The following is a 26,957-nucleotide window of genomic DNA, read 5'->3' as shown; positions in this document are numbered from 1 at the left end:
CTTTGGTTTATGTTTGTCAGATATATTTTTTCCCTCTCTCTCTTATTGTCCTTTAATGAACCAATATTGAATCTCTTTAGTATTGAACCTTTCTCCATATCTCTTTCTCCTTTCTTTGTTTCTCTGTTGGTAGGGCTCCCTTTAGTATCTGAAGTAGTGCAGGTCTTTTATTAGCAAAATCTCTCAGCATTTGTTTGTCTGTGAAAAATTTAAGCGCTCCCTCAAATTTGAAGGAGAGCTTTGCTGGATAAAGTATTCTTGGCTGGAAATTTTTCTCTCCAAGAATTTTAAATATGTCATGCCACTGCCTTCTTGCCTCCATGGTGGACACTGAGTAGTCACTACTTAGTCTTATGCTGTTTCCTTTGTATGTGGTGAATTGCTTTTCTCTTGCTGCTTTCAGAACTTGCTCCTTCTCCTCAGTATTTGACAGTGTGATCAGAATATGTCTTGGAGTGGGTTAATTTGAATTTATTCTATTTGGAGTTCACTGGGCATTTATGCTTTGTGTATTTACATTGTGTAGAAGGTTTGGGCAGTTTTCCCCAACAATTTCTTTGAATACTCTTTCTAGACCTTTACCCTTCTCTTCCCCTTCTGGGACACCAAAGAGTCTTATATTTGGATGTTTTATTTTATCTATCATATCCCTGAGGTCCATTTCGATTTTTTTGATTTTTTTGCCCATTCTTTCTTTTGTTCTTTCATTTTCCATTCTCTGGCCCTCGAGGTCACTGATTCATTGTTCAGCTTCCTCTAGTCTTGTACTGTGAGTATCCAGAATCTTTTTAATTTGGTCAACAGTTTCTTTTATTTCCCTAAGATCATCAGTATTTTTTTATTTACTCTTGCAATTTCTTCTTTATGCTCTTCTAGGGTCTTCTTCATGTCCCTTATATCCTGTGCCATGCTCTCATTGTTTGTCTTTTGTTCTTTGATTAATTGCTTCAAGTACTGTGTCTCCTCTAATCTTTTGATTTGGGTGTTTGGGTTTGGGTTCTCCATATCGTCTGTTTTTTTCATATGCTTTAAAATTTTATGTTGTTTTTGGCCTCTTGGCATTTGCTTTACTTGATAGGGTTCTTTTAGGATATGTAGGATTATTCAAAGACTAATCTCTAATTTGGCAGATCTACAGCTTGGTGGTGCACACTTTCTCTAACTAACCAGCAAATGGCATCCACGAGTCACCTATTCCCCTCAAGTCAGTTCTCCCCAACTTTGTCTTTGTGGTGTGTGTGGGTCTGGTTCTTGTGGGATCCAATTGGTGCACCAAGTTTGTGTGTGTTCTTGGTTCTGTCTGCCCTGAATGTGGGGCATGTGTGAGTGGTTAGGGAGGGAGGGCAGCTTTAATAATCAAACCTCCCAGGTGTTCCTGGAGATTTAAGGCTATTGTAAGAATCTAAACCTTCATTTCAGTCTCGCCACAGATTGTCTCTGCCGCTGACCCACAAGTCCTTGGTATTGGCGTGTGGTCCTGGGATTTCCAAGTGGGTCCCTCTTCCAAACCATGCCCTTCTAGGGCCTCTGCTGAGGGAAGGTTGTGCTACATCACAAGTGCACGCTGTCCCTCAAGGGAAGTTCTGGGCTGCAGGGCCATGTAGGTGCATTCCCAGCCTGCTGTAAGGATGGTTGCATGGGGTGTGTTAATTTCCCCCTTTTCACACAGCTCTGCCTTCCCAGCTCTGAGACAATTAGAAGTGGGTGCGCATAAGGCTGTCTTCCACGCCAGAGACTGAGGCGTTCACACATCCCGTTCATGCTGCACCTCACGGTGTGAGGTGAGAATCACGGTGTGGTTCTCGCTGCTGTATCTGCAGCCGCTTTTGGGTTTTTTAAAAAAGAACTCTTCCAATTCCAAACGCCAACCCACAGTTTCCCCACACTGCAGTGTGGCTGCTGGATATTCAGCAGGCTTACTCACTCTTTTCAGAATGCAGATTCCCAGTTTTACCACGTGCACCGTCCCTGTGGATTTGGTAGACCGTGTCCAGCTGGTGCATCACTGGAACTGGTGCTCTGGGTCACTTTCTGGCTTTTATCTAGTATTTTTCATGGAGGTGTTTTTTTGCCCTGTCTCTCCTAGCTGCCATCTTAGGTTCTCCCCAGAATTAATTTTAATACCATATTTTATTTAATCCAGTATATCCAAACTACTGTCATTTTGACATGTCAAATATTGTAAAAGTTGTAATGAGTAAGACATTTTACATTTTGTTTGTACTAAGTTTTTAAAAACCTGGTATGTGTTTTACACTTACAGCACATCTCAAATCAGTCTATCTGCATTTCAGAGGCTCAATAGATACAAGGGCTACTGGCTACTGAAGCAGGCAGCATAGCTCTATTAGGACTGGGATGAGAACCTTTGGAAGTAACCTTTAAAACAGTGCTGCTTCTTGTGGGCTAATGATGTTGATTGCTTTTGTGCACCTAGGAATTTCATTGTCCTTAACTCATATCATTTCAATGTGTTAGAATGGAGAGAAGTGAAAGTCATGCTACAAAGTCAGTGAAATAAAATGGGTAAATTCATATTACTTACTTGTTTCCCAGTCTAAAGCAGTTCTTGGGGAATATCTTTGAACTTCATATTTTTATTGTTACTATTTATTTCATTCAGTATGTTAAAGTGAACAGCCATATGTGGATCATCAATTATTTTTAAAGATTTCTGTAAATATTGACCACCCACACCCATGCAGCTGTACATGGGAGAGTTGGAAAAGAAATTGGAAAAATAATTTTCCTGGATCTGCTTAGACCATATTGAATATTTTCTCCCATATCTCATTATGTAAAGTTTAAATATGATAAAGATATTTTTAAACCGATATAGTATCAATTCTGAGATAAATGTGTTAATCTCTGAGAATGACAGCAACAAAGAATAACAAATGAGGACTTGCTCTTTCCTCACTTCTTTCTTGTTCACTTCTGCTCTTCCTTTTCACATTCTAGTACTCTCCAGCTGCCCCTCTGTAACTTGCACTGATTCTGATAATGCATCTTATGAGAGGCTGGTTTAGCCCTGGAAGCCTAAATCATATTTTCCTTTGACTTTCATAGAATAAAGAATACACATCTGGCACTGTTTGGAATCCAGTTTCCAATATACTTGCACGTCATGGCCACAAACTAGATTTAATGTTTTAATTTTTAAAATAATCACCTTCATTTTGCCTATTGAACTGGATTTGTGAGCACTGATATGTTTGATTTAAATTTTGTTATGGATTTAGAATAAATTGGTATATATGTGTATACACATATATATGTATACACACACACACAATTTAGTTTTTAAAAGCTCTACTGGACAGCAGCTATGTTTCAGGCAATGACATTGGTGGTAAAAGATACAAAAATGAGTAAGATATTGTTCTAGCTCTTAAAGTAACTAAAGTCCAATAAGAAACATGTTAGATAAAAACCAATAGCCACAATATAATCCTACAATAGAGGCGTGTACACAAATAGTTGTATGGGGAAAGATGGAATGTATAGGGTCCTGGTGAATTTATAGAGCATAGAAGTGATGACTCATGGAGAATAGCTAGGATGGTGAAGGAAGAAGTCAGGTGGGGACCAATGGACTAAGGCATTAATGAACCAAATGGACTCGGCATCCACAAATGACAATGAGGTCACAGTATAGGAAGATAATGGTCAGAGAACAAACAAGTTGGAGTGGTTGGAGCTATAGTCAGAGATTAGGTTCAGGATATGGATGTGTGAGTGAGTACTGACCTATAACAGAAGGAAAAGTAATGGGGATGTAGGAGGTGAAGGTTGGTGATGATGTTGTGCCCAATAAGTCATTCACTTGGAGGCTGGAATTCCTTTGAGATGATGGCAGGAACTGCTGTGAAAGGGAAGCTTTATAAATCAACCACCTATTTGCCATCTCAAATTTAACTTGGCTCACAAGGGACCCTGATATCCCCATCCCCTCAATATCCTTCACTGACGTTCCACTTCTCAGTAATTGTCACGTAATATCCACCCAGTTGCTGTAGGAAAAACACTTTTCAGTCTTTCTTGATACTTTTTTCTTTCTCACCTGCATTTCTTTTCTCCAATGGTCTCCAACATTTTTATTGTGAAGAGTTATTGGTAAAAAAAATGATGTGTGCCTCTTCTGCATGCATATCTACTTATAAATTACATACATGTACTGCTGCGTTCCTGTACAAGCATATTGGCTACCTATTTAAAACCTATGCAAAAATAGAAATTTTAAAAGATGAAGATGAGATTGTTTCAAAATGTTTTAATTATACTTATTGATAATATGAAAATGTATTTGTTCTCCCTAAAAATGATTATGAATATTGAGAGCAATGCAATTGTGTGCTCCATTATTTTTTAAAATCTGGATTTAACAGTTATAGAAATTCCTAATTCTGCTTCTTAATGCAATTTATTTAAATTATTTGATAGCTGTTGTGTCTGAAAAAGGTAATTCACGAAGACACATAGATCCAAATCAAAGAAGTATGCCTTTGATTTTACCTATTTTAACATATCCTCAGTTTTCCCTGTCATTCAGTAATTGTGCATATGGTTTTCTAGAAAATACTCATCTTCACTGATGTCAGACTGTTCTTAAGGTCAATTAATGTTCAAACCCCACTGAAACCTTTTGTTTGGGAAATTTTTAAGCAATTTGCAAATTCCTTCTTCCAATTTTTGCTAAGTATGAAGACATATCTGATAAGTTGGCACTCATTTTTGAACACACAAAACAATGGAAATTTTTCTAAATACACATTGAAAAATTCTCTCTCCATTGTGGCATTTAAAAAGAATTTTTGAGCTGCAGTTACCATCTACATCTACCATCTACCTCTACATCTACTGTCTACCTCTACATCTACCATCTACCATCTCCATATGTTTTAGTCCTTAAAAGGGTAGAGTAAATGTGGGTATTGGTTTCAAAACATCTGCCAGGTAGCATGCTGCAGAAAACACTTGTCATCACAGAGCAGGTCATCATATTTAATGAGAAAAAAATACAGAGACGATCTTTAAATGTTATGCCATGAGGTACCCAGTATTTTGGTACATAATATTTTTTATAGCTGCATCCCATCTCATTACTTTGTGTGCTGGTTTGGATATATTATGTCCCCCAGAAAAGCCATGTTCTTTAATGCAGTCTTGTGGGAGCAGACTTATTAGTCTTTTGATTAGGGTGGAATCTTGTGATTGAGTGTTTCCATGGAGAAGTGACTCACCCAACTGTGGGTGACACTTTGATTAAATTATTTCCATGGAGGTGTTACTCCACCCATTCAGGGTCTTGATTAGGTCACTGGAGTCCTTTAAGAAAGTTCATGGAGAAAAGAAGCTGAGAGAAGCTGAGACAGACGTTTTGAAGAAAAGCTAAGATATGTAATCCCTGTGGGAGAAGCTAAGAGTCTCCAAGCATCCAGACCCAGACACTTGGAGAAGCTGGGAGATACAGACAGAAGAACATTTGAAGATGATAAGCTAAGAGATGAAGCCCAGAGTTTGCCCCGGAGAAACTAAGAGAGGACTACCAGATTCTTAGAGAGAAATGCCCCAGAGAACCAAGCAGAGAGCTGAGAAGAGCTAAGAGAGACAGAAGCCCAGAGACATTTTGGAGAAAGCCATTTTGAAACCAGAACCCGGGAGCAAAATACCAGCAGATGCCAGCCATGTGCCTTCCCAGCTGTTAAGAGGGGTTCTGGACACCATCAACCTTTCCTCAGTGAAGGTATCCTTTTGTTGATGCCTTAGCGTGTGCACTTTTAAGGTTTTAGAACTATAAATTTATAACCTAATAAATCCCCTTTGTAGAAGCTAATTCATTTCTGTATTTTGCATCACAGCAGGTCTAGCAAACTGGAACACTTAGTATTACAGAAATTTGGCCATTTAAAGATCTTGGTTTCATATAATTAACCATATTGCTGATATCCTACAGCCTATAAATACTAATACACCAGAATGTACTGGCAGCAATGAAGTGAGGGCCCTGTCAACCTGCCCGTTGTGGAAATCCTGCTCTTCCCTCCGCCTTCCTCCCTGCACCACACACCTTGTAGCACTGAGACTTGGATGAAGGAAGGGCACCAGGGCCATTCTATATATTAAATATTAGTAGCAGCTTCACAAAAGTAAATAAGAGTAGATCCTAATTCTTTTTTCTGCACTTGAGGAAATTTTTTGTCAACCCATGTAGGCATACACGGATACCGAAACCCAAATCTGATGTTTTTCTCTGCTTTGAACTCTCCAGTTGCAGATCATTGCTGTGAGAATAAAGGTCAGATCTTTAAATTAACATGGTCTGTGATCATGCATAATTTGGGCCCTGTCTATCTCTCATGCCTTATCTACATTCATTGAACTCATGGTGCACGGACCTTCTCTGAGTCTATTAGTGCACCAAGCTCTTTTTCACAACATTCCCCTCCCTGCTCATGTGGATACTCCTCTCCACACCCTTCACCTTATGACCTACACAGATCATTCAGATCTCAGATTAAATGTCACATCTATCCAGATATCCTGTGTGATCCCTCCAATCCAAATGATTCCTTCTTCTATCATTACATTCTTTACTTTGTCTTAATTGTGCTTAATCATGATTTGTAATTTTGTATTTATTTCTGCAATTATTTGTCTCTTTCCCTCTGTAAACACCATGCTGGCAGTAGCCTACCTCCCAACCCATTTCCATGGGTCTCTGGATCATAACCTGCCTTGTTTGAGACCTGTGGCATCCTCCATAATATATTCACCCATCCTCCTGACAACCTGCTTTGAAACCCCAAAATCCATTTGGCTGCTGGCACATTTAGTCAACAAATAATTACTAAGTGCGTACAGTGTGCCAGTACTGTGCTAGGCAGTAAAGATAAAGAAGTCTGCAAGTGAAACTTGCAAAACATATTGCTTTGAATGTTCTTTTACTTTTAAATCTGAAGGCTCCACTTACATAATTGAAGTTGAATTTACTCCATCTGCACACATACTCGTTGGTAATTGGGTAGAAGCTATGATCTCCTTTCCCAGTAAAAAGTGTGCAAGTCATGATAAAATACATACAGTTGTAAGAGGTTCATATAGCCTTGAAAAAACATGGTTGGGTGACATTTCTTAAATCAATCCATGTTATAGGCTACCCAAATATCTACATTCCCACCTCAAAACTCTGGGATAGAGGAAGAAGAAAAAGTGAAATGGAAGATAAAGAAGTAAGCCACAACTCCTTCCTCTGGAGGAGGAGGGAATGAATTCAAGGGGAAAGCCTTGTCCTCATTTGCTGCCCAGTGTGTGGTTGTGAAACCCTGGTCTTGAAGAGTAGTCTTCACACTTTTTGCTTGTGTACTCCATAAAGGTATTTTGAAAATCTATGTCTGTCCATGCATATTTTTAAGTTAAAAGTTAAAATTCTTCATTTAGGTCAAACAGTTCAAAATGATATAAACAGTCACATTTAAATGAAACAAATATATATCTCTTTATATGTGTTAGTGAAATATAAATACCACAGTGAATTGATATCCACCATCAATCTAAATAACGCTCAACAAAGCTCTTCTCATTGGCACACAATTTTGATTTGTCCTATTACTTCTGATGTTAGCTAGATCTTGTAAAGTGCTACCTGTCAGGCTTCTCCGCCGAAAAGTAATTAATAAGAAGTTCTTTGAAATTTTGATTATTTCTTTCATCATCAAACCTTTGTAATTAATAAGAGGTTCTTTGAAAATTTATGATTATCTCTTTCATCATCAGACTCTTAATTTATCCTTTATGTAGTTACATAAGCATAGACTCATAGATTTCTATTTTAATCAATGGGTTGTACACTATTGAAGTTGTCATTTATTTTGATGCTAAAATTGTCCCAGGCTTGGCTGGTGGAAGCTCCTTCAAGCTTCCTCTGTGTCCTTTTGACATATCTCTATCATTCTCTGAGCAATTCTTTACATTCTAGCACAATAAGAAGTGCCGGGCTCAATTTATAATCTCTCTGCCCCAGCCCTGGAATCATTCATTTCTCCAAGGAGCCATGGTTTCTTTTAGTGGGTGATGTATTTAGAAACAAAGATTTGAGTGTTAGGTGCTCTCATTGCTATTAGGGGGTGTCACTGCTCCCAGACACTCAGAGACAGAGGTAAGGAATATATTTTATATTCGTGCATACACATATGTCCATCTATATTTATTTTATATCTATCTATATGTATTGAAAACCATGAGACCTTTAGTTTTAATTATTTCCATGGATATCTCCAATTCCTTCCAGTGTTTGGCCTTTCCATGTTTGTAATGGCTGGTTCCTTTTATTCTCAATCTATTATTTGATCGGTCTTCTTATATGTAGTCAATATTGAGTAGCTGCTACTGCCACCGCCACCCCACCCTGACCCCTGCAGGGTTGCCCTCCAACCCTGTTTGGTCTCCAGAACTCTCAGCTGAGCCTCCCTTCTGTGGGTTGCCTGCTTCACCCCTCTCAGGCAATGACACTCTGCCCTGAGCTGCCACCCCGTGTGTGGATTCTCCCCTTATGCTGGTCTGGCTCCGACATTCCACTCTGGGTACCATGTGTCCCCCAAACCCAACCCACGGATCTTTACCTGGTTCTGCACCACCTAACTGCTTTGCAGCTAAATTGTTTAGAAAGGGAAGGGGCAGAGGAAAGGAAGTAAACCCATTTATTAGTGGACCAGTCCTGCATTCCTACAGTGAACATAAAATGTCCTTTTGTTATAGGTAAACTACTATTAAATTTAGGTTTCCTGAATGAAATTCAAAATTTGTTTAAATGTTTTTATTTCATTCAAGTATATAATTAATATATTTTTAGGAGAAGGCCTTTAATTAAGGTTTCAGTCTACTCTGTTGTTCAGCTACTGTTTTAGACTTGGTATGTTTTTGCACGGCTAAACACCTTTTAAGAATTTAAACAGAAAGCAGATGATCATCCCCTTACTACCTCCCCTCCCCATCATAGGAGAATTGTGTTCATAGAGTTTCCATGTGGTACAGACAACTAAACAAATATACAGTTCAATCATATAATAGGGTATGGAATTTTATTAAAATACACAAATTATTTTATATTGTTACAAGCATTTCAATGTCCCCATCTTTACAATAGGAAAATGGTGTTGCATAAGATTTTCCTCTCCAAAAGATGTTATAGAGTTGGATCAACCCCATATCATGGATTTTTCAGGTAACCCCAATACCACACCAGTGGGGAGAATTTCAGGGGTATTCAGTCACTCTTTCTGTGTGACAAAAATAAGAAGTTGAGTTTACTCCACGACAAGTGAATGCTTGGTTTTTCAGCCCCATGTCATAATTGAGGCAGATAAGATTACATATAATACTCTGAAATTTTAGAAGAAAGGTATTATTTAAAATCATGGCATTAATAGTATGATTTTTCTCAGCATTGTTTTTAATAAAACTATTGTGATTAAACTTTACACAATGATGTTAATATGTGTGGTATTAAGAAGAGGAGAAATTGCTAACTAAAAAAGCAGTTTAGATTAAGGAGAACTTATGAATATTTCATACACTTTCCTGAAAACCAGAGAAAAACATGATGTACTATTCTGTCAAGATAATGTGACATTTAAATAATCCTCTCCACCCCGACCCCCCTGCTTTTTTTTTTTGTTAAACATGGTTGGTAAAGAGAATGATTTGAATTGTTCTTTTGAACAGTAGAGTTCAATCAAATGTCAATACCTCAGAAAATGAATTAATGATAATTGTTAGGAAGTATAGTCGAAGTAACCTCTGAAGTTGGAATGCAAAATAGGCTTCAAATTATTTTTATGAATTTAATCAGAGGGACATTTTCAACTCAGCTAGCTGCTTTTAGTATTTAACTGTCCTTTAGGCATTGAGGTATATTAGCATCTGAACACTGAGTAAAGTAAATTACAATTCCACTGTTAAAAGGGACAAGAAAAATCACTGGTCAAAGATGAGAAACACGTCTTTGGTTTTATTCCTGGTGAAGAAAATTACTTTACTAGTCATTATCAAATCCTAAATGCTCCACTTTGCTTCAGAGTCTTTTGATAACATTCCTAAGGGGAAAGATTCTCTAGACATGTTACTCTGCCCTTGCCTAGAACATAAACAGAACCTTTTGTAAAGGAAAGTGGAAGCTCTTACAATTATTATCCAATATTTAAGTTGGTTCTTGGTAATTGGGAAAAACTGTGTAGAAAAATCTTCAATGTATAGTTTCAGAAATTCCCCATTCAGTTATGACTCCAGGAAAGGGACTGGTTTACCTGTGATTATTATTTATAGTTAATTGAGGGTTTCATGAGAAGAGAATGTAAAGCCAATTAGAATGAAAAATATAGATAAGGCAGGGTGAGTTCTGTAAAGAGGAAAATGACTAGGACAAGATTGTAGGACTGCCAAAAAATGATCTTGTCTATGAAGTGATAATGGAAAGGGAGTGACGCAAAAGATAAGATCAGTGTAAAGGACTTTAAGAGAAAGAAAATTTGAATTGCTGTCTCACAAGAGGACTACAGATTTGCTATTACCACATTTCCAAAGCACACCACAAATGTCCACTCTATTGTAGCTGGCTTCAAAAAAATGGAATAATGTCCCTGGTGTTCTTCTTTAGAGATGGACAGTTCAGAATCTTACCAAATTTTGATTTTTTTTTTTTCCTCTTTTCATGTCCAGAGACCAAAATTCTGTGAAGGGTATTGTGAAATTTCAAAGCTAATGGGTAGTTGTGGAAAGTAGAGTGATAATGATTCTAGGTGAAAAGCGGAAGCGGAGAACTCTAGATTTTCCAATTTAATGGAGAGGCACAGAATGGTCAACGGCTTGTTCAGGGGGAGAAAACTTTAGGTGGCTCAAAAGGTCAAAGAGAAATAGAGAATTAAGGTAAATAAATCATTTTGGTTATAATTATTTGAAATTATTCAATATTTGGGGGGTTTCCCAATTAATAGTTCATATAGGTATTTTAACCAGCAGATTTAAAATAAAATGTTTAACCTTTTGATAATTGTTTGTTGAATTTTATGGATAATGGGACTCATGACAGCATGAGTTTTAATTTAAATTGTAGAGTCTATTCAACAGTGAAATTCTAGGTAACCACAGCTGATGGGGAAACAGTGACTTCTGCTATGTGGAGAATATATCTTTAGATAAAACTCACCCTGGAAACTATTCTCTTATCAAATGTCAGGGTAGGATCATAAATCCTTGTGTCACAGAAGCATGGCTCAGAAACAGATTAGTGGGAAAAAGAAAGTATGAGAAAGTATTTCTCTTCACACATTGGCTTTCTTTCTTGGAAAATCATGTAGCCCGTGTTTTGCAAGGTGGTTTAGAGGAAAATAATCACCTTAGAAATGCAGTTGATAAAGACTGTACATTTTAAAGCTGTATTTTTTTTTTTTTTTTTTTTTTTTTTAATTTAAACTGTGTAGACTGAAAATTCTCTTCAGGTCATATTATACTTTCTGTTGTCAAGAAATGACTATTCCAGTGAAAACTGACCTAGAAGATAAGCAGCGAGAGGTTCAGAAGAGCAGGCATTAAACAAACATGAAAATCAGGAGAGGGAATTGCCCGTCTTCACTCCTAGACAGACAGTAGAATATAGTGCGTGATATATTTTAGTAAACCATGTACAGTTTTGATTTAGAAGTATAGATTCAAACATTCTCAATCAATTTTTTGTTTGTTTTCTTTATAATGTTAAAAAATAAAGAATCCTTCAGGGTATTATTTTATTTTGATTTCTAGTTAAGAAAGACTCCTGGTGGCAATTACAGTGTTGAGCAGATAAATAGCACTCTGTAGAGATTGCTGCCCTCAGAAGTGGGTATGCTATATACTGCATCTCTACAAATACTGTAACACCAAAAAGGGGAGTTTTAAAAACCTTTGCACCTCAAGAAAGCCAGCATTAAGCTCAGGGCCTGCTATATTTTAGATACTCAATAGGTGATTGGGGAAATCCAGTTTTCATTTTTACATAGTTTCAATTTCCATGACTATATGCATCCATGATTTTATAAAAATCACCTTGTAATAAAATATAGATATGTTTTTTAACTTTTCTTAACAGAATCTTAATAGTAGAAAATAGTATCTGTAAGTGATTTACTTAAACTTTGACTTCTTATATGACATTGATTAATCTCAATATTAAGCTATTAAAAGTAGGGCTCAGAGGATATTTTCCTCAAACTTACTTTTTTCCTTTGATGGAAATTATTGAATTATTGACTTTTATTAAAGGATAGGAACATTTTATTGATTATTAAAATTGGTTTATAAGTTGCTTTCTCTTTAGGCTGTACCAACACACTGGTATAGAATTTATGCAAATATCAACTTCATATGAGGAAGAAAGCTGTGTTAGTCAACAGTCATGGTTTTTTTACTAGATATTCAGAAAGTATGCAGGAGTCTAGTTTATTCAAATTATCATGCTGGATACTTTTATGAGGAGAAGAAATAAATAGAATGCATAGTCTCTGTCATTAAACTTACCATCTAGTTGTTAGACTAAATTTATTTCATTAAATTGCTATACTCAAAGCACTGCCTGAGATGCTGCAGGGTAGAGTGGGTGGGAAGGAAGGGTGAGAATGTAAGGGAATAGAGCAGTGATCCTTACCCTGAAGGGGACCATGGAATGCCCCCACGAGGCAGGTCTAATTTAGTATAAGTAGGAAATATTCCAGAGTATGACTGGAAAACAGTATTCTGAACAGCATCCTTGCCTGGTGCCTTTTCCTGACTTGCAGGAATCACTGCTTTGTGGAAGTTCTTGGCTCTACAGTAGAAAGCTTTGTGTGTGTGTCATTAGTCCAACCTGAGAGACCATGGCGACTTTGTGAAATCTGCTTCTTGAAAAACTTCAGATTGAGTCCAAGGAAAGTTTCTAGTCCTAGTTCAATTTCTCATGACCACTTAAATTTCAAATTGCAGTAGGGAGATGATTAAAATAATTTTTAAAACTCTCTCCTCAGGTTCCAGTAATCAGATGCTTCCTTGCTGTGAAAAGGTAGAGATTATCTGGGTCTGCACAGAGAGGGGCAGTGGGGTCCCTGGACCCTGAGTCTGAAAACAACGGGGATCAAAGGGAAATTTCAATGTTTACAGAAACTGGAAATGTTTGTATCTTTTGACCCAGTGTTTCCATTTCTAGTAATACTTGCACACACTAGCAAAGATGCAGGTACAAGATTATTCACTAAAATGTTATTTTCTGGTAGGAAAAAAGTGAACCTTCCCAATTGTCCATCAAAAGGGAAATGATTAAATTATACCATATCATCCATCTGGTGAAATGATCAGCTGATATAAACCATGAGGTAGAATAGTGAGTACTAATATGGAAACATGGCTAAAACTGGTTGAATGAAAAAGGCAGTTTGCAAAACAATGTATTTAATTTAAGGCCACTTTTGCAAAATTATTAATGATAACTAGAATGGAGCAGGGAGGAAGGAAGGTTAGTATACATAAAGAGAAGAAAAACAATTGGAAGTACCTGTGTCATACTTTTGCCATGTGTCATTGTTGAGGTGTGAGGTTACAGAGAGCGTGCATTTTCAATGATATGTCTGTTCATCTAGCAGGTATTTATTTTGAGGAACTATTCTAGTTGCTGAGGATATAGAGCTTACATGCTAGTTGGAGGTAGAAAAGTAGTAAGTAAATAGATTAACATTTGAATTTTAGGTAAGGAAAATCTACTACTTTCATAATAAGATTTTTTTATGGTTTAAAAAAATAAGAGAAATTACCAAGGAAAAGGGTAGGCAGGTCCTGTGAAGGTCCACAGCCTTTCTGTTTCAGGGAAGATTGGCTGTGAGGCAAGAGGCTGATAACACAATAAAGCTAATGGACTAGATCAAATTTTGATTCCATGAGTCTGACGGTGCCCCAAGAATAGCAGCATGATTTAAGAGTCTGCTCCAATGAGCGCCCTCCAGGCAAGTGATTATTTTTGACCAGCTACTTGTATGCAGGAAGAAGCTGAACATACTGGTTAATTCTTATACTTTTCACAAACACTTATTTCAACAAAAATGTAGGTTCTTTCTGCTTTCTTTATTATGTTAATCCTACTCTTATTAGGAAAAACTCATCATGCCTCCAGGCTAAAGCTGCTAGAGGCAATGAAAGGAAAGCAAAAAAAATTATAGAGGCAAAACAAAAACAAACAGAACTGATCAAGGTTCCAGAGAAGGAAGAGAGAAAAGGAAACTTTGTCCAGGGGGAGAAACAATCGCACATATAATACAATCATAAAAATTGTACTGCATATTCAGGGCGAGAATCTGAGAAAGAAGAAATCTGATCAAACATGGGCAATTCTAAAGGCCTAGAATAGGTTGAAACACATGGCAAAGAAGAGTCTCAAACCAAAGCCAAACACAAGAAAACCTTAGGCAACAGAGGGAAGCTGCCCTTCAGAGTAATCTCATCAAGATAATCAGATACCTAGACAGCAAAAATTACAAGCCATATTAAGAAACAGAAAGATATGGACCAGGCAAAGGAACAAATTAAAACTGGAGTAGACAAGAATTTGGAACAATTAATCAAAGATTTTTAAATAAATCTCCTAAATCAATTCAAGGAGATGAAGGGAAATATGGCTAAAGAGATAAAGGGTATTAAGAAGACACTGGGTGAGACAAAAGAAGATTTAAAAGTATGAATTGAAAAAATAACAGAATGTATGGGAATGGGAGGCACAATAGAAGAGATTAAAAATACGCTAGTAGCATACAACAACAGATTGAAACAGGCAGAAGAAAGGGTCAGTGAAGTAGAAGAGAGAACAATCAATCTCACAGACAGAAGAACAGAGAGAAAAAAGAATAGGAAAAACTGAGCAGTGTTTCAGGGATTTGAATGACAGCATGAAGCATACAAATGGATACTACAAGAAAAGAAAATTACAGACCAATTTTTCTCATGAATATAATGCGAAAATCCTTATCAAAATACTTGCAGATCTAAGTCAACAGCACATTAAAAGAATTATACACCATGATCAAGTAGGTTTTATCCCAGGTATGCAAGGGTGGTTAAACACAAGAAAATCAGTTAATGTAATACACCACATTAACAAATCAAATGGGAAAGACCACATGATCATCTCCATAGTTGCAGAAAAGGCATTTGACAAAATCCAGCATCCTTTCTTAATAAAAACACTTCGAAAGATAGGAATAGAAGGAAACTACCTCAACATGATAAAGGGCATATATGAAAACCCCACAGCTGATGTCTTACTCAATGGTGAAAGACTGAAAGCTTTCCCTCAAAGATCTGGAACAAGACAAAGTTGCCCTCTCTCACCAGTGTTATTCAGCATTGTGCTAGAAGTTCTAGCTAGATCAATTAGGCAAGTAAAAGAAATAAAAGGCATCTAAATTGGAAATGAAAAAGTAAAACATTTACTATTTGAGATGACAGATGATATGATCCTATATAAGTCCCCAAAACTCTACAACAAAGCTATTAGATCTAACAGTTGAGTTCAGCAAGGTGACAGGATACAGGGTCAACATGCAAAAATCATTAGTGGTTCTATTCACTAATAATGGGCAATCTGAGGAGGAAATCAAGAAAAAAATTCTATTTACAGTATCAACTAAAAGAATCAAGTATCTGGGAATATTTTTTATTTATTTATTTATTTATTTTAATTTAATAAATTTTATTTTCAAATAAATTCAAACTTACAGAAACAGTTGCAAAAACAGTACAAACCCCATACATACAACTCCATCATACCCCGACCCCCCTCCCCTGATACCCAATCCACCACCTTTAACATCCTGTCACACCACCATTTCTTTCTTCCCCCCCCTCTCTCCCTCCCTCCCTCCCTCCCTATCATTCATCATCTATTGCTCTGTCCTCTGAACATATGAGAGCAAGCTGCACATATCTTTGAACAAACAATACAATTCATGTATACCTTTCCCATGGACAAGAACATTCTTTTATGCAATCTCATTAAGCACAGCTAAGAAGTTCAAGAAATTCAACCTTGATACAAAGCTTACATTCTATATTTCCTTTTTTTGTTTTTTCTTATGTCCCATCTGTGTCCCTTTGAGCCTCCTCTCCTCCATCCTCAGATCCCATCCAGGATCATCCTTGGCATTTAATTGTCGTCTATTTAGACTGTCTTTTTTTTCAATTGTGGAAACATATACACAGCCTAAATCTTCCCATTCCACCCCCCCAGCATTCCATTAGTGGGATTAATCACATTTAGAATGTTGCCATGCTATCACCTTCCCACCGTCCACTTCTAGAAGTTTCCCTTCACCTCAAACAGCAACCCTACACTCACTGCTTAACTCCCCATTGCCCTTTCCCCCACTTCTTGTAACCCACACTCTACTTTTCATCTCTATGGTCATGTTCTCTGATGCTTTCTTTGTGTTTACCATGGGGCTTAAATTTAAAATCTTAAATCTGTAACAATCTTGTTTTCCTTTGATACCAACTTAACTTCAACATGACACATAAACTATGTTCCTATACTCCTCCATTCCCCCACCTTTATGTAGTTCTTGTCAAAAATTACATATTTTACATTGAGTCCAAAACCACTGATTTATCATTACAGTTTATGTATTTTAGATCTTGTAGGAAGTAAATAGTGGAGTTACAAATCAAAAATACAGTAATATTGGTATTTATATTTACCATGTGATCTTTACTGGAAATCTTTATTTCTTCATGTAGTTTCAGTCAATTGTTTAGTGTCCCTTCCTTTCAGCCTGCTCAGTTCCCTTTAGCATTTCTTATAGGACTGATCTACTGGTGCTGAAGTCCCTCAGCTTTTGATTATCTGGGAATGTTTTCATCTCCTGCTCATTTTTACCCTCTAGGTGTTTGTGAATTCTCCAAGTCTCTGATGGTTTTTGACTTCTATTTGTATTCCATGGTGGTCAGAGAATGTGCTTTGAACAAATTCATTTTTTTTTTTTTAATTTATTGAGGCTTGTTTTTATGTCCCAGCATATGGTCCATTCTGTAGAAAGATCCATGATCACTAGAGAAGAATATGTGTCCCAGTGACCTGGGATGTAATGTTCTATATATGTCTGTTAAAATTCTCTCTATCTCTCTCTCTTTTCTTTGTTTCTCTGTCGGTAGGGCTCCCTTTAGTATATGAAGTAGGGCAGGTCTTTTATTAGCAAAATTTCTAAGCATTTGTTTGTCTGTGAAAAATTTAAGCTCTCCCTCAAATTTGAAGGAGAGTTTTGCAGGATAAAGTATTCTTGGCTGGAAATTTTTCTCTTTCAGAATTTTAGATATGTCATGCCACTGCCTTCTCACCTCCATGGTGGCTGCTGAGTAGTCACTACTCAGTCTAATGTTGTTTCCTTTGTATGTGGTGAATTGCTTTTTTCTTGCTGCTTTCAGAACTTGCTCCTTCTCCTCAGTATTTGACAGTCTGATCAGAATATGTCTTGGAGTGGGTTTATTTGGATTTATTCTGTTTGGAGTTCGCTGGGCATTTATGCTTTGTGTATTTATATTGTGTAGAAGGTTTGGGCAGTTTTCCCCAACAATTTCTTTGAATACTCTTTCTAGATCTTTACCCTTCTCTTCCCTTTCTGGGACACCAATGAGTCTTATATTTGGATGTTTTATTTTATCTATCATATCCCTGAGGTCCGTTTTTATTTTTTTATTTTTTTTCCCCATTCTTTCTTTTGTTCTCTCATTTTCCATTCTGTGGCCCTCGAGGTCACTGATTCATTGTTCAGCTTCCTCTAGTCCTGTACTATGAGTCTCCAGAATCTTTTTAATTTCGTCAACAGTTTCTTTTATTTCCCTAAGATCATCAATATTTTTTATTTACTCTTGCAATTTCTTCTCTATGCTCTTCTAGGGTCTTTTTCATGTCCTTTATATCCTGTGCCGTGCTCTTCTTCATGTCCCTTATATTCTGTGCCATGCTGTCATTGTTTGTCTTTAGTTCTTTGGTTAAGTGCTCCAAGTACTGTCTCCTCTGATCTTTTGATTTGGGTGTTTGGGTTTGGGTTATCCATATTGTCTGGTTTTTTCATGTACTTTAAAATTTTCTGTTGTTTTTGGCCTCTCGGCATTTGCTTTACTTGATAGGGTTCTTTTAGGATATGTAGGATTATTCAAAGCTGAATCTCTGATTTATCAGATCTGCAGCTTAGTGGCATACACTTTCTCTAACTAACCAGCAGATGGCATCCACGAGTCACCTATTCCCCTGCCCACCAGGGAGATGGCTGCAAGTCGTGCAGTTTTTTCTCCTTTTGGCTCCCCTTTGCTCCCCTGGCCCCTAGACAACCAGTAGCAGGTGTGGGAAGGGGTATCCTCCATGCCAGACACTGAGGCATTAGCCCAGCCCGCTCCCACTGTGCTTCACTGCACGGCTCTCCCAGTCGCATCTGCAGCTGCTCCCGGGCTTTTTTTTGTTTGTTTTTAAAGAACTAGTCCATCTCCAAATGCCAACCCACCGTTTCCCCACACCACAGAGCAGCCAAGGGACTTTCAGCTGACTCACTCACTCATTTCAGAATGCAGACTCCTGGTTTCACAAAATGCACGTTCCCTATGGATTCAGCAGACCTTGTCTGGCTGGTGCACCACTGGAACTGGTGTTCTGGGTCACTTTCTGGTTTTTATCTAGTATTTTTCATGGAGGTGTCTTTTTGCCCTGTCTCACCTAGCCGCCATCTTAGGTTCTCTTGGAATAAATTTAACCAAGGATGTAAAGGACATGTACACAGAAAACTAAAAAACCTTGCTAAAAGTAATCAAAGAAATCTAAATAAATGAAGGTATATTCTGTGTTCATGAATTGGAAGACTGAATATCATTAAGATGTCAAATCTACCCAAATTGATTCACAGATTCAATGAAATGCCAATCAAAATCCCTAAAGTCTACTTTGAAGAAATGAAAAGCCAATTATCATATTTATTTGAAAGGGTAGGGGGCCCTGAATAGCCAAAAACATGTTGAGAAAGAAGAACAAAGTTGGAAGACATATTTCCTGGCTTTAAAGCATATTACAAAGCTACCGTGGTCAAAACACGCATGGTACTGGCATAAAGACAGATATATTAAATCAAATTAAGAGTTTAGAAATTGACCCTCATATCTGTGTTCAGTGATATCTGACAAAGCTACCAAGTCCACTCACTCAACTGGGAAAGAATATTCTCTTGGGCAAATGGTGCTGGGAGAACTGGATATCCATATGCAAAAGAATGAAAGAGGACCCCTATCTCACACCATATACAAGAATTAACTCAAAATGGATCAAAAACCTAAGTATAATAACCAGGACCATAAAACTCCTGGAAGAAATGCAGTGAAGCATCTTCAAGATCTTGTGGTAAGCAATGGTTTCCTAGACGTTACACCCCAAACACAAGCAATGAAAGAAGAAATAGATAAATGGGACCTCCTCAAAATTAAAAGGACTTTGCTTCAAAGAACTTTGTCAAAAAATGGAAAAAGCCTCCTACTCAATGGGAGAAAATATTTGGAAACCATGTGTCTGATAAGGTTTTAATATCCAGGATACATAAAGAAATTCTACAACTCAACAATAAAAAAAACAACACAATTTAAAACTGGGCAAAAGACTTGAATAGACATTTTTCCAATGAGGAAATATAAATGGCTAAAAGGCACATGGAAAGATGCTCAGCATTACTAACTGTTATGAATAAAACAAATCAAAACCACAATGATATATCATTTCACGCCCACTAGAGTGACCACTTAAAAAAAAAACAAAAACAGTAAACTGTAAGTGATGGAAAGGATGCGGGGAAATAGGAACACTTATTCATTGCTAGTGGGAATGTAAAATGGTGCAGCCACTGTCTTCAGGAAGCTAAGTATAGAATTGCTGTATTACCAGGCAATCCCAGTACTAAGTATATACCCAGAAGAACTGAAAACAAGGACTCAGAGAACTATTTGCACACTGATGTTCATAGAGGCATTATTCACAATTACCAAAAGATTGAAACAACCCAAGTGTCCATCAACCAATAAATAAATATTATTCAGCTGTAAGAAGAAATGAAGTCCTGATGCATGCAGCAACATGGATGGACCTTAAGGACATTATGTTTAGTGAAATAAGCCAGACGCAAAAGGACATGTATAGTATGATCTTGCAGATATAAACTAATTATAATAAGCAAACTCATAGAGATAGAATCTGGAATACAGGTGAGACATCAGGGGATAGAAGGGAGGTTGAGAAAGGGGAGTTGATTCTTAATTTGTACAGAATTTCTACTTACGTTGATTGTAAATGTTTGCAAATAGTGGCGATACTAGTGCATTATTGTGAGTATAATTAACAACACTGAATTATGTTGGCGAGTGTGGTTAAAGGGGAAGTTTGGGATCTGTATGTTATTAGAAGAAAAGTTAGAAGATAAAACATGGGACCATATAACACAGTGAACCCTGTTGTGAACGGTGGACTGGGGTTAATAGTGCAAATATAAGAATGTTCATTCATGAATTATAACAAATGTATGATACTATTAGAAGGTGTTAATAATAAGGTGGTATACGGGAAAAAATATACCTAATGTTAACTATGGACTGTAGTTAACTATAATATTTTAATATTCTTTCAGCAACTGTAACAAGGTACCACACTAATGCATAGTGTCTATAATGGGGGGTATATGGGAACTTTCATGACTCTTCGGTAAACCTACAACCTTTCTAATTAAAAAAAATAATAATAATTGAAAAATTATGGGAAGTGAAAGGAACCAGACACAACGTACTACATATTGTATGATTACATTTATATAAAATGTAAATATAAATAAATTTATAGATACAGAGTTTGATTAGTGGTTTTGTAGGACTGGGGAGGGATAAAGGAATTGAGAGGTGACTGCTAAGGGGTATGGGGCTTTTTTTCTGGAATAATGAAAATGTTCTAAATTGATTGTGGTGATGAATGCACAACTCTGTGATCATACTAAAAGCCACTGATTGTACACGCTGGATGGTTAGTATGGTATGTGAATATATCTCAATAAAACTGTTAAAAAAAAAAGAAAACAGATCTGAGAAACATGGGCAGGGGACAAATATATTGCAATGTATTGGGGATAAAGACTCCTAAAAAGGCCTGCAGGACAGCTCAGCATTAAGACCATGAGTGAAACGTGATAGCACTTACCATGGCATTTTATTATATTAATTTCTACACTGAAGCATTGAGTTAGTCCTTTCTAGATGTAAACTAACTGTAAATCACAAAAATGCTATTGTTTACTCCCTGATTTTGATTACAAAACCCAGACATGTTTCTCAAGCTTTTGTCTTTTTCTCTACTGCTTTTATCATAACAGATGAGTGAGGTGAGGAGTATCAACTCTGGAAAAAAAAATGTTCATAGCCACACTTCAAAATCATTATAGGCTTGATTCATCACTTGCTTCTTTTTAAAAATAAAAACTTGAGACAAAAAAAAAAAAACTTAAAAGACCTCTTAAAACATCAAATGTGTGTTCATGTGTGATTATGAATAGGTGAGGAAGAGGTGATCTCTTGTGTGCCACCCTCTGAAGATTTTTTAATAGTTTCCATTCTGTTTTTGTGCCCAGGCACACACTGCACACACACATTTATATCTATGGGTATCCAAGTATATGACAGATCATACTTAAATACACGTATATATATATCCCCTTATAATTCAGATCTTCAGTATAAAAAAGATCACTATCAATTGTATTTCCCATATCAAAGTTTAAAACAAAAATCAACAGAGCTAAAACGAGCTGCAGTTATTTGCTTCTCAGGCAGGGGAGAGTCTGTGTCACTTAAGAAATGAGTTCAGTGGGTCTCCTGGGGCTGAAAGCAGAAGCTCTAGCAATAGAGTGAAATGGGGGAGTTTGTTCCACGTTAGGAGGGATTGTAGATATTAGGTTCTGGTTGGTTAAGAAGAAGATTGTAAAGTTTCCCATGGGATGGGCCACTGTTTAGGTCAGAAAGTGCAGATACAATTTTCAAGAGGCTGGAGAGAAGGTCTGATGGGCTCAGGGTCATGCAGCAGATACTTTGCTAAGCATCTGTTGGGACTCAGCATATTTTTTTCTTTAAGCCTCAAAAGGAAATTAATTATATGATAATAAATACATGAGATCTTGCAATTCACGAAGTACTGTAGCCCAGCCATCCTGTTTGGTGGGTACCATGGCAATACCTGTTTCACAGCTGAAGAAAAGGCAGCCAGAGCCACAGTCATTCTTTGAGGAACTATGTCCTGGAATTAATCAGTCCCCACCTGGCTTCAGAATGGACTTTCCAATTGCTTCTTTGCTTTCCGTGGAAACAGAAACAAAATATTTTTTTTTTTGCTTATTTAGGAAACAGAGAATTCCTAAATGACATCCATGGTGTTGGATACAAAGTTCCCGCACACACGCTTTCTGGTCTCTAAAAGCTGGGTTCACATCCCTAGAAAACATCCCTGCATCCAACCCAGGTCACCTGCACCCACATGCCAGCCTCCTTTACTCTGCCTTGCTACTTCTGTGTTGTGCTGCCTTTTTTACATCCAAATCCTAATTGAAATTGCATACAGATGGAAGAAAAAAAAAGAAGCTGAAAATTTTTTAGAAAATCAGAGATTGACTTTTTACCGCATCAAAAGTTCACTGTCAGGATTCCTGTACTAACAACAAGCACATTCAGTGCCTCTGAAATATAATTTGATTTATAGAGTTTTAACTCCACACACTAATTTTAGAGCCATAGCTCTATAAAATGAAATCTTACCCCACACAACTTGCCTAATTACATCAGTTCTCAGACCACAAAAGTCTACCATTTTCTTTTTACAACCCCAAAATAAAATGAACAGAAGATAACACACACGAAATGTTTATATCACGCCAGTATCTTTTTATCTTTTCTCTGCATGTACGCTCCAGGTGGGAGAATTCAGAGCTCACGCTGCTGAGTGGACAGCCAACGTTACAGCCGAGTTTAAGGAAACCAGGAGGCGGCTGAGTGTGGAGATTTATGACAAATTCCAGCGCGCCACCTCCATTAAACGGAAGCTCTCTGCGGAACTGGCTGGGAACCACAATCAGGAGCTGACTCCCTGTAGGAGGACCCTGTCAGTCAACCACCTGACCAGCGAGAGGGATGTGTTGCCTCCCTTACTGAAGACTGAAAGTATTTATCTGAATGGTTTGACGCCACACTGTGCTGGCGAAGAGATTGCCGTTATTGAGAACATTAAATAGCTCTCCCTTTGAAGAGCTTTAGGCATAGCCATAGGTGAGGACTTCTATATGCTCTTTACGACTGTTGCTGGTAGCATTTTTTAAATTGTGCATGAGCTCAAAGGGGGAAAAATATATACATCCATCATGGTCATCTACCATCAAGAGAATTTGGATTTCTGAGCCAGCACTATTTTTTTTGCTGATGCTTGTTGAATGGCCCACTGTCTTTGACAAGTGGAAAGCAAGCAAAGTCTGATGCCTTTTTGTGCCCAGACTGTTTTCTTCCCTCTTTTCCTAATGTGCCATAAGGCCTCAGAATGAATTATAATTGTTTTTGGTAATAATGTAGCTTTGAGGGATCAGTTCTTAACTTTTCAGGGTCTACCTAACTGAGCCTAGATATGGACCAATTATGGATGACAACATTTCTTTTTGTAAATGGCAAGAAATTCTTATGCAGCCTTTTACCTAAGAAATTTCTGTCAGTGCCTTATCTTAATGAAGAAACAGAACCTCTCTAGCTAACGTGTAGTTTCTCCTTCCCTGCCCCACCCCTAGGCTCACCTCTGCAGTCCTTTCCCCCAGTGCTCAGATTTGAATACCAGATCTTGCTGGAAACTGTATGTAAAATGACTGAAGTGATGATGCCCAAAGAAGGAATAGATGCCAAATTAGATGGACATTGAAGCAACACTCAAACTAGCATTAAAGGCACTGCAGAGAAAGCAGGTGCAAAGATGGCCCTTCTGAGTATTTACTTGACTCAGGTACCAGTGATACATACATACAGTGTAATTATTACCAGGCCGGCAAAATTGGCTGCCCCCAAACAGTCCCTTTTTCCCTGGCAGTATTTGAAATTTACCACTTATTAATAACTATCCATTTTTGTAAAGGTGGAAGAAGAAAATCCATATATAAGAAAATCCAGTGATCTGACAGAAGACTGTTAAAAATAGGTATTACTGCAGGTGATTTAAAATTTGGCATGGATTACCATTCTGATGAAAAGAAGATAGCAAAACAATGTTATGAGTATTTGCTAATAAACATTATACTGCCAACATCTATTTGCTTTCTGATGTATGAGAGACTTTGTGTAAATTTCCCTCCTTGGGTGACTTTGCCACATAAGGGGAGGGGATGCAGCTCTCAGAGCAGGGCACGGTCAGAGCCTCCTGGGGTCGTTCCTCTGGGGTGGTAACTGAGTGTAAGAGCAGAAGTTGAAACTGGGGTCACTGTGACTTTGCACATGAAAAAAATGTGGATTGGAGGCATAATTCATCTCTAGCATTAGAGAAAAAGCTGTTATAGCACAATTTAAATCTTGAGAGTGTTTATTATTATTATTATTATTATTATTATTTTAGATAGAAAAGGCTGAGAATCCTTTTTAGTTTCATTTTGTATCCTGTAAGTTCTTGGATGTTTCTAAGATTCAGAAGAAATTCATTAAAGGCACCCAGTGGATTGCTACCTTTTCCTTTATTTTCATACTTAGGTCTGTTGTACATTGTATATATAATTTTTCAAATGCAGAAAGAAAATGATTTCCCTAAATATAATTGCAAAACTGATTTCTTTTTCTTTTTTTTGTATCTGGGTAAGTGGCATTTGGATTAGGGTCTTAAAAATTCAACCCAGAATCTTAAAAAAGAACCAACAACTAATAGATGCTTATTTTCCAAAATTTAAATTTAAACTAGAAATGTAAATATCAGTTAACTTGTGGAAGGTACTTTTATAAATTTTAAAAAGTCTAACCAAAATTTTAGAAAGTCAGGCTCTTTTGGAAAGAAAGTTACACCCATTTCCTCAATAACTGTTCTGAAAGTTCCTATGGTGGAATGCGCCATGTATAAACTGTGAATTGTATTGACAAATAAAGTTTGTAATTAAAGTCAGCATTTTCTGAAGTCTCCTGCTTGCTGCTGAGAATCTATGTCTGACCCTGGCTAGGCAGAATTCCAGGATGTCACTTTTCCTTGTGAGTTTTTTGATGGCTCCTTCATTTAAAATGTTCCAGAAATATTTGTAATCATTCTTACCACCCCTCAAATACACACTGAGTGTTCTTATTGGTGGCTAGTAATCAAAAGTAGGTATCTTGAAATTCCATTTTGAAATATGATGCTTAAAATAGCATATAAATATAAGATTGTTTCTATTAGATTGTGATATTTCTGCATCTGATTTTATCATTGTTAGGCCTTGTCTTGATGCTGCAGTAGCCTGGATGCCAACCATAGGCACCTGAATATTTTTTGTAAGAAAAATCAAATCAAACATCCCCACTGCATTAAAGCCTGAAGACAGGAGTTGGGAACCGAATTTCTAGACCCCGTATTTCAAATATTTGTACTCCATGCCTCGTTAGTGTCGCACATAAACTTATTTATCTATTCCTATGCACCTCAATGCTCAGTAAATATCCTAAAACTCGGTAAATATCTCAACAGCATCCGTAGTGCTGGGGAATATCTAAGAAAAGGTATGTATTATATCAAATTGCACCACCTTTGTTCTCTCAAGTTTTAAATTGTTTCTTTCTTACAGAGAGAACTTTGATAAAGATTTTTGATATAGTCTAGAAATTTCTAGTGAGTTTATTTTTCCACTGGGCCAGTTTAAGAACATTGGAAAAAAAATTAAGTACAAGAAGACCAGTAAAGATCAGGAGCTCCCTGAACTGTATTCTTAGACATGGATTCTAGCGGATATTCTTTATCACGTTACAGCTACTAAATGTGAAAGTGATTCTTTTGGAGTTCTTTCAATTTTTTACGTAGATCTATGTATTTGCCATACGGTTTTTGTCATGCACCTATTTTTTTCTATAATATTTTGCTCCTGCAATGCAGGAAAAAGTGAAACTTCTGAAGCCAAGAAGGAATTGAATAATTTGCAACTTGGCCTTCAAAACAATGAGGGAACAGAATGTTGGACTGTTTCTTGTTCAAATTCTAAGGAACACGTGACATATAAGAAAGACCAAATTCTACCTATCTGTCAAAATTCAGTAGACGTCTTTGAATCCTGAAAGCAGAAGTTCAAAGAGACTAAGAGAAGTTTTAGGTAGAATACAAAAACAGAACAATTAGATATTCTGAAGACTTAAGGTAGCTGTTTGTTCCTAAGAGCTGGAGTATTAGATCATTTTTTTTTTAAATTTTAGCTGCTCTAGTAAAATCATAACTTATTTGTCATTTGAGTTCCTTACTAAAGTGTGAGAATAAAATTGCTTTCATTAAAACTGAAATACTTCTATTTGAATTCTAGTAACTGATTAAAATTATGGTTCATTATTATATGATTTTTGCTACAGCATAGGTTTACTCAAATATCATTGTGTGAAATTTCTGGCTTAGCACATCTTCATGTGGTCATCTCCAAGGCAGCATGGAGTAATGTGGTTACTTTTGATGGGAACATTTAGGGGTAACTTACTGTGGTTATCTTAACAAGGGGAAGAACTTCATGTACTTCAAGTGATTCCTTCAATCCCACCCAATTCAAAGGTTTATACAACTTTTTTCACATGAGATAATATCCCCACCCATATTGTCAACTACCCCTTTCTAAAAGACAAGGATAAGTCCCAAGGACCAGTAGATTTAACTCTGCTTTACAGTTTCAATTCAC

The 26,957-nt window shown here is 37.0% G+C and overlaps 1 protein-coding gene across 6 annotated transcripts in view; it reads left to right on the top strand.

The window, feature by feature from the left end:
- KCNK2 (potassium two pore domain channel subfamily K member 2) overlaps nucleotides 1–25,219 on the top strand; it is a 188,763-nt gene extending 163,544 nt beyond the window's left edge. For 5 of the 6 annotated variants that reach the window (XM_037823829.1, XM_037823838.1, XM_037823821.1 and 2 more), the window contains one exon: nucleotides 23,016–25,219. In XM_037823829.1, the coding sequence (XP_037679757.1) occupies nucleotides 23,016–23,333 (318 nt within the window). In that variant the 3' untranslated portion in view covers nucleotides 23,334–25,219. Of the gene's footprint in view, nucleotides 1–7,155; nucleotides 7,288–23,015 lie in introns of those variants that run through there. The other variant, XM_037823863.1, reaches the window with a different exon arrangement.
- Nucleotides 25,220–26,957: the final 1,738 nt, after the last annotated feature.

The sequence above is a fragment of the Choloepus didactylus genome, chromosome 2 (assembly GCF_015220235.1).
Source record: "Choloepus didactylus isolate mChoDid1 chromosome 2, mChoDid1.pri, whole genome shotgun sequence".
Lineage (NCBI taxonomy): Eukaryota > Metazoa > Chordata > Mammalia > Pilosa > Megalonychidae > Choloepus > Choloepus didactylus.
The sequence above is the reverse complement of the archived record's forward strand: the minus strand, read 5'-3'. Positions and strand labels throughout refer to the sequence as shown.